The 9,353-nt window shown below is 37.0% G+C and overlaps 1 protein-coding gene across 2 annotated transcripts in view; it reads left to right on the forward strand.

Moving 5' to 3' along the window:
• The window catches only part of WDPCP (WD repeat containing planar cell polarity effector), a 390,746-nt gene extending 385,604 nt beyond the window's left edge, over positions 1-5,142 (forward strand). The window contains exon 17 of one of the 2 annotated variants that reach the window (XM_070512033.1): positions 4,947-5,142. In XM_070512033.1, coding sequence (XP_070368134.1) covers positions 4,947-4,993 — 47 coding nt within the window. In that variant the 3' untranslated portion in view covers positions 4,994-5,142. The remainder of the gene's footprint in view (positions 1-4,946) is intronic. The other variant, XM_070512036.1, reaches the window with a different exon arrangement.
• Positions 5,143-9,353: the final 4,211 nt, after the last annotated feature.

Below are 9,353 nucleotides of genomic sequence, written 5' to 3' on the forward strand. Positions count from 1 at the left end.
CATATATCTGAATCCTGGCATTACAGCTTATTATCCTGCCAAAAATAATGATGCAAAAATTGGCAGAGAAGCTGATTTGTCTGTCAAGAAAATCTTTTTAAAATAATGTAACATTTAAAAATTTCCTAGTCAGCACTTAAAACTTTCAAATGTTTCTAAGCAGAATATGTTCCCTAACACAGACTATAATTTAGTAACAGCAAATGGATAATTTTTTATTACACCTTCACAACTGGTGAGCTAAGGAAATTATTAAGATTACATTTAATAGTCTGATAAGATATTAAAATTTGCATATGAGATGTATTTTCTTATTGATAAATTTTAATTAGTTCTAAAATAATTTTTTTTTTTTGAGGAAGATCAGCCCTGAGCTAACATCTGCTGCCAATCCTCTTTTTTTTTTTTTTTGCTAAGGAAGACTCGCCCTGAGCTAACATCTGTGCCCATCTTCCTCCACTTTCTATATGGGATGCCTACCACAGCGTGGTTTGCGAAGCAGTGCCATGTCCACACCCGGGATCCGAACCAGAGAACCCCGGGCCGCCCAAAGTGGAAGGTGCGCATTTAACCCCTGCGCTACCAGGCCAGCCCCAAATAATTTGTTTTAATAATGTACAAACTGTGATAGTTATACAAATTGTTTGCTCTCCTCTTCACTCCCCAATCTAAAAAAATATCTACTGATTATTGGGGCCTGTAACAATTTTCAACAAATTAAACACTTTGACTTTGGTCATGCTTTGAGACTGTCTGAAGTAACCCCATAGCAGAGAGAATTTATGCTTCAAGAAATAAGCTTTCAGATAAAAATCACAGCTCATTTGCTCTGAACAAAGTGTTTTATCCAGCTCTTCTTCAGCCATTTGTACAACAAAATTGACCCTTCTCATGCATCAATGATTTGGTCACCTCATATTCCAGATAAGTAGAGAACCCTCAATTACAAAATGCTTTTTTCTTTTAATAGTAACAGTAAAGAGAGTCCAATTTTGGAAAAATTAAATATTACCCACTATCCCACTACCCTAAAAACAAATAACTTTTCCTTTTTAAGTATCCAATCACTTCATATATTTATATGAAGGCCATTTATATGAAAAGCAGGTACCTTAAGAGGAAGTTTTTTTTTTCAATACATTGAGCTATATAGCCAAAAGGGAAGAAGTCACATTCAAATCAAATATGTCAGAAAATTGGTTCAGCAGATCTTAGATGGAAAGATACAAATATAGTAAAACTCCAGAATATGCTACTAACTTCAGCAGTGATTTAATCATATTTTGAAACAAATCATGAGCTGCAATGTTAAGAGTTTTAACAATATCCAACTTCATCAAAAACCTTTCAGATAATTTACAAATAAAATGATGTGTTATTTTCCTATCATTGCATTTTGCTTCAAAATAATCTTGGAGGGGGCCAGCCACATGGCTGAGTGGTTAAGTTTGCACGCTCCACTTCAGCGGCCCAGGGTTTCACTGGTCTAGATCCTGGGCACAGACATGGCACCGCTCATGAGGCCATGCTGAGGCAAGGTCCCACATAGCACAACCACAGGCACTCACAACTAGAATATACAACTACATACTAGGGGGCTTTGGGAGAAGAAAGGAAAAAAAAAAAAAGATTGGCAACAGATGTTAGCTCAGGTGCAAATCTTTAAAAAAAAATACCTTGGGGAAGGGGCAGTGAGCAAGGGGGAGTATCTCTGAAATAAGGCTAGCCATGTGTTAACTGTTGAAGCTGTGTGATAGGTACATAAGGGTTTGCTATATTTCTCCATTTTAGTTTATATCCAAAATTTTCCAAAATGAAATGGAAAGAAAAAATTCACCAAAAAAATCTAAGAATATATAAGCTGAAACAGAAAAATTCAAGGCTTGTCTTTCAAAAATGTTAATTCAAGAATCACCATAGTGAAGTCACTCTACCAAAAATGGACTGACTATATTGTCACTCAGATAAACCAGGATTTATCCACTATTTACCAGGGCCACTGTCTGATGATCAAATTACTTGCTGAAGATGTCAGAAAACTTCTGAAGAAATAAGGAAGAGCTCATTCATTCATTCAATTATTCACTCAACAAATATATGTTAAGTAGTACTTATTCTGTGTCAGGTCCTGTTTTAGGCACTGGGGTTGCATCAGTAAATAAAACAGATAAAAATCCCTACAGAGGGACCGGCCCTGTTGCCGAGTGGTTGAGTTCACGTGCTCCACTTCCGCGGCCCAGGGTTGCGCCAGTTTGAATCCTGGGCGAGGACATGGCACTGCTCATCAAGCCATGCTGAGGCAGCATCCCACATGCCACAACTAGAAGGACCCACAACTGAAAATACACAACTACGTACCGGGGGGCTTTGGGAGAAAAAGGAAAAAATAAAAATAATTAAAAAAAATTTTTTTTTAAATCCCTACAGAGGTTACATTCTAATAGGAAGGGAGTAGGCAGATAATAAACATAGTAAATTATATAGTATGTTGGACGATGATAAGTGCCATGGGAAAAAATATAGCAATCTAAGAGGGCACTGAGGTAGGGGATATGGTAATTTTAAGTAGGGAGATCAGGATGGGCCTTGCTGAGAAGATGACATTTGAGCAAAGACTTGCAGGAGAAAAGAAAGTGAGGCCTGTGGAGAGCTAGACAATGTTCTAGAATACAGAACAGCCAATGCAATGGGCCTGATGCAGAGGTATGCCTGATGTATTAAAAAGCTGCATGAATACCAGAGTGGCTGGAGCATAATGATCAAGAAGAAAATAGTAGAGGGGGAGGTTTTAGAAAAAACAGGGGAAAGGGATGGGGGTAGGGATTAAGCAGAGCTTCGTAGGCCATTGTAAAAATTGACTTTACAGTGAGTGAAACAGAATGCCAAAATGAAAGATTTTGAACAAAGAGCTTACAAGATGAGCCCTTTTCTCATTCGCTTTGATTCTGTGGTTCTAGTCCAGCAGTGACCCAAATGGTTGCTTTTTTATCACCTGTGGTCTGATAGTCAACTCCCTGTCAAATGGTGACTGTCACATTCCTAGAAAAGCTCTTCGCATCTTGGTCATTAACAATCCCTCCCTTAGGAATGGGATGTGGTGTCACTTCCAAAAGACCTACCCAGTTATAAAAATTTGTTTCTTCTTTTAACGAATAGAAGTAATTTTCATCAACACTGCTTTTCAGATTCTGCAAAACAGCAAAATAACTGGTTTGGTATAGGATTAACCATAATTAAAATCTAAGCTGAATGATCTTGGACAAGTTATTTAACTTCTCTTGGTCTCAATTCTTTTAATTTGCAAAAGGAGAATAAAAAACGTCTAAACTTGTGTGAGGATTTAAGTAAATTAAATGAAAAGAATCTATCCTAGTGCCTAGATCACAATAAGCATTTAAAAAATGTGACATCCATTGCCCTGCAGCCCTGACAGTACATCCCATGTTGCCTGCATCCTTGAGAACTCAATCCTAGCAGCTCAAGAGTCCAGGGACACCCAAGAGGAGAAAAAAAATTTTTTAAAAAGTCACACTAGCTTAAGTGAGAATGATTTACTGTTTGCACTTTAATAGTTGAGGCTACTGTGTAGCAGCACTTTAATAAGATATCTGTGCTCTGGGCTGCCCGCACTTCTGCGGATAACCATCTCCGGAATTAGAGCCATTCCTGTTCCCAGGGAAAAGTGCTGTCTCCCCGACCCCTCCCGTGGGCCCTGTGGTGTGACACTGTGTCTGTATATTCTATACAAAGGTACGCATCCTTTCCCTTTGTAAACTACATTTGACATGAATTAAACCAATATAAACAGGGAAGAAAGATATCTATATTAGCATCACATTAAAGGGACTACATATATATTTTTTTAATTTGACGTTTTCATTTTGAAGAGGAAGTTTCGAGATTTTCTCAAGATAGGTAGCCTTCTAGACATAGTATAATCATGGCTGATATAAACATACACATCTTTCATGAAAATTCTCAAAAAATAAACAACAAAAAACAAAAAAGACCCCAAACCTCAAGTTTATCACTTCACTGAAATTTTCCTATGGGGGAAGGAAAAAAATCTGAAATTTTTCCTTTCTTATTTGGACACGAATACTTATGAATTAATATTGAAAGAAATATCCTAAGATCATTTGACTATGTTTTAGTTGCCAGCTATTAGATTTTACAGATATACAGGAATTTTTACAGTAATTAGCATTTGCTTCTTGTTCCCCCTTACTTTATACCTTAGTTAACCTGGGAGAAAATATGAGGCAGATTGCACGACAACCAAATGTTCGTGTGTTTACCTTTATAACTGATAAATGTACCTTTGATCTTCTTCCCCTCTTTTTCTTCAAAATTTTTTCTTCAAATTTTATATTTAGCAAGTAAATATCAGTAGTTTTCCATTCACTTTGTAAATTGGGAAATAAAACAAAATTCTCCTGGTCCTCCTTAAGTGGAAGAATTTTGCTGCTGAGGGAGAGGCAAAGATTGTTTTTTCAGGCAATATTTCACTATAAATTGCCAAGTGCCTCTGTGTAATTGTAAACTGTCCATTCTGACTTACATTTGTCCCCTTTTGTCAAAGAGAGGGTAAGGAAATAACTGCCTTGGTGTGGGAGAGAGGGTTCTGGGTCATATGGCCTGATGAGACATCATGCCAGGTCTTCATCTCCAGTGCTGGTCCTAACCAGAGAGAGTCAGGGTTTTGGAATTCCTTCAACTACCTGGGCATCTTCCTGTTAATCACCTTATTTCCTTTGGTCTCCCCTGCTGTTTTGCCTTAGAAAGTAAAGATGCTCCAACTCTTTTATGGTGAGAAAAGCAATGAGCCATTTAATTAAATGTGCTTATATTTTCTTTCGTGGCTGGATCATCTGCCCTCGAAACAGGTGATGCTCTCTGGCAACTACATTTAGGATAATTTAAACCTTGTGCTCCTCCCTTTGCAGGTCCTGGAGTAGCAAGAACACAGTCGTGTGTCATTAATATTTGGTAGAGTCGCATACTTTGCTGTCCTCAGCGAGACAGGCTGTGACTTTCCTGAAGCCAGCAGAAAGGAGCCTGGGACCAAAAGCCTGAAGTGTTCACAGTCTGGTTTACCTGCATTTGATCTTGATGAACTTCAAAAAATTTTCCATCATATTATTGGTGCTGTGGGTCATTTGTCACTGATGGTCAGAGTTTCAAGGTAGCAAAGGGGTTTTCTCCACTCAGAAAAGGCAGTTTTGCTATACTTACATCATTAGGAAATATAATTTCTAGTTTGGACACTGATGCTTTAAAAGTGAACGCATTTTTGGAAATATATACTATCTTTGTGCTGCTCTTATTTACAAACATTCCAAATAATTCTGTGAGGGGAATGATAACACTACTTTTCTCAGATAAATTCACCAGGCTGATGCTGCTTCTGGGTACAGGGCATGGAGCTGCCATAGTCAATGTTTCCTTTTCATTTTCTTCTAGCAAATCTGTATAAGACCATGGTAATCAAAGCCTTGCTTGGGTGTCAAATTCTCCATAAAGTCAGCCACCTTTTTTCTCAGAGATTAATAGTGTGATAACATCTCCCTGTACCAAACTAAGTAAGGCTTTATCAGCAGTATACAGAAAAATAGCTTTTAATTTACTTTTTTTCATCATGTTCAGTCCAGTTACAAAAGAAACTAATCACTGTTAACTGGGATCATCTGAAGTATTTGTTAATTCTCCTTTCTCAGCTGTCTGGAACTAATGATATGCTGTTAAACATATCAATCAAGGGCTGGTATACCTTATAGTTTAAGGAGCAGGGGGGATTTTAGATGGAGAGGTAGAGTGGACCCAAGTGTGAAGTCTACTTTTTGATCTAATCACGTTGCTTCTCTTATTGATGAAGGCTGAGGTGTTCCAGATATTGGGATAAAGATTGGAGTCTTTATTTCTTTTATCATACTTACTATTTTCTCTGGGACTTTGGTATTATCACCACAGATTTCCTACTGCCTAGCTAGCGCTTACTATGCACTACCATACACTAGTGCATACATTCCTACCACATACTATGTGTGATAATAATGTGATTTACAAAATCTGTATACTATGTGTGATAATAATGTATGTGATTTACAAAACTACAATATTTGTCAACCAAAAAAAAGAATCACCTCTTCTTTTCAAGTAGAGCTCCTTTGCAAATATCTGCAATAGATTTCTAGACTTCCCTCTGGCAAGAAGTAACAGTTTCTACATACTCTATTTATTTGTGTTCTTTCTGTCCTTTAGTGCATTTCATTCTCTTTGAGTTTTCCATCCAATCTTCTTCAACTTTGGTTGAGATTGTTCCAAAGAATCTAATTTATTTCTATGTTCATTTTGTTATCTTTTTAGATACATTCGTATATTTTACACTGAGTTCTGTCTCCTCCAATTTGCATATAATCTCTTTATGAATTTTTTTGAACTATTAAGAAAAGGAAATCTTTAACAATCCACACCAGCTTTGAGACTAGTTTGGTCAACACAGGAGACCTGGTATTGACCTATTTCACTAATTTTAGCCACTCCATCTTCCTTCCACTTTTATGTTGATATCAAATCCAATTGAGCAATAACAGTTTTTCATAATTTTTTCATAACTTTTCCTGGGTTTACTAAATTTCACAGTCCAGGATTGAACCGTTCCATAATATTCTGGTGCAACAGAAGTGTTCTCATGTGGCAAGACAGACGCAACTCTTAAAAGTTCCCTAGTGACCAAGGACTGCTTACATCCTACCATAAATAGAGCACATTACAGACATTCATGCTTTTAACTTCAAAGTGCAACCCACAGAATCTAATATGCCTAAAGGGGCTATATTTTTAAACAATCTAATTCAGCATTTTCAAAAGGACTCAACAATAGAACAGTTTGGGGAAACTGCATCTTCCTCTGGTAGACTGACAATACCTATTAACACATTAAAGGCTAAGAAAAGTCACAGTTCAGAGAAAAAAACTATTTTGCTTTGACCATAGAATATTTTCTCCCTCAGCGGTATTCTATTGACAAGTCTAAAACTAGTTTATCACAAAACACAGTTTGAACAGTGTTGATTTTGGAGCCGGCCCAGTGACGCAGCCGTTAAGTTCGCATGTTCTGCTTCGGTGGCCTGGGGTTCACCGGTTCAGATCTTGGGTGTGGACATGGCACTGCTTGGCAAGCCATGCTGTGGCAGGCGTCTCACATATAAAAAAAGTAGGGGAAGATGGGCATGGATGTCAGCTCAGGGCCAGTCTTCCTCAGCAAAAAGAGGAGGATTGGCAGCAGATGCTAGCTCAGGGTTAATCTTCCTGAAAAAAAAAATTTCATTTGAAAATCAAAATCATTTTCAATGTTATCTCAATGGGGCAGCATCCCCTAAGAAAATGGAATTGTTAAAAATTTGTGGAAATTTAAAATTTTAAAAATATTTTTGGATATTTGTGGGGACATTTTTGGTTACCATAATTATCAGGATGGGTGTGGTGCTACTAATATTTAGTGGGCAAGAAGCAAGTGGGCAGGAAGTAGGACAGTTCCATAGAACAAAGAATTGTTCCATGACTTCCAAACTCCTTAGAGTTATATATAAGGAAGAAATTTATAGATAATTATGTGAGCCTAGAATCTAACTCCATATTACATATGAACACAATGTATTCTTGCATAGTAATGATATGTGCTGAATTTTTCAGGAATACAAAGTGTAGAATTTTTTCAAGAGTAGTTCAGCATTTCAGAAAAGCACACGACTAAAGGAAACACCACTAATGATATTTTAACCATCAATATAACACACCTCTATCAGTTTGCATATATAGCTGTTTATTTCACAGTGATTCTGTTCTAAGTGCAAGCATCTGACTATCTCCTTGGGCCTTCCAGTGTAGATATGCCTGAGCATTGATACATTGAAATATCTAATATTTTATTATAAATCAGTTTTCTTTATTGCTGCTTAATATGATTTCAAACATTATGTTGTCTTTTTAAATTAGATGTATAAATAGGTTATACTGTCAATAAATTTTATCTCAGGATAATAAAGTGGATGTTACAAAGCATTTATTTTTAAAAAGAGAGTGTTCAGTCTGATGAGATTGAGAACAACTGATCTACACGCTTTGGTTACCTAAAGATGAGGATTTGAATTAGGACAACCTATCATTGATGAAAACATGATTAAACTAAATTACAAATATGGTGTGGTTAAGGTTTGTAACTACTGGAAAATATGGTATGTTTAAGATACAATACTTTATGAGCAAGCCTTAACTATGTGACTAGCACTTGGTTACACAGAAGCACAAAGAGGTATAACATAGATCTATCTGCCTTCATGGAACTTACAGGGTCGTGAAGGAAATAAAGCAACAGTGAAAACAATTAAAGAACTAAATGCTGGTTACCTTGTAAACATTTGTGAAACAAATGCTCATAATTAGGCAACAGTCTTAAGAGCCTGGGGTGGTCAGGAAAGGCTCAGGATAAGGTAGACCTTCTGTTGTGCATTCCAGAACTAACTGTACAGCATTAGTAAGATGTGTTGACCACGACAAATTGAGACCAGCCTAACTACTAAGGGAGGTGGGAGAGGGGCAAAGTTAGATCCTGGGAGGCCCAGTGAGAAAGAGATGATGGAACTAGATAAAAGCCTTGAAATGCACAGGAGACTGAATTTAAAATAACAGACAAAATGAAGGCCCTATAGACTCCTAGAGTCTACAGAGAGTAGCAATGATAATTATTTAGGATGATAAGACTGATAGTAATGTATAGGACAGACAGACTTATGGAGAGAAAGACAGATATAAATGATCTCAGGAAGTTGGGAGGGGGAGTGAGACAAAGATGAGTTAAGTTTTAGATTTGATGAAATTGAGATGATCAGTTTGCACAGACAGCTTTAAAAGGCAACAGAGATGATAGCTGAATCTCTCATGACCAGAATGAATGACATGCTCACAGAGAGAACGAATATAGAGAAGGTTAGAGGTGGAAGACAGGGCCTTGGGCAACACCCACAAGTTAGAGGACCTGAAAAATAACCAGTAAAGCAGCAAAAGAAGTGAATATTACTTTACATACAAATGATAAAACTATGGAAAGCTTTACTCTTGCCATGTAGGTGGCAGAAACTGAAAATATAAACTACTTTTTAAGATTTAAGAAAGGTTATAGACCACAGAGTCATGACAGTTTACTATTATGACATGCATCCCTAAACTTTTAGGTTTATATCAAAGATTACAGCCCTGTATATAAGTAACATATACATCCTTCCATGGAGGCTTTTCTAAAAGAAAGACATACTACCTACAGAAGACAGCTTCTGTCATATATAGGTGAGTCA

Source organism: Equus asinus, chromosome 6 (genome assembly GCF_041296235.1).
Source record: "Equus asinus isolate D_3611 breed Donkey chromosome 6, EquAss-T2T_v2, whole genome shotgun sequence".
Taxonomy (NCBI): domain Eukaryota; kingdom Metazoa; phylum Chordata; class Mammalia; order Perissodactyla; family Equidae; genus Equus; species Equus asinus.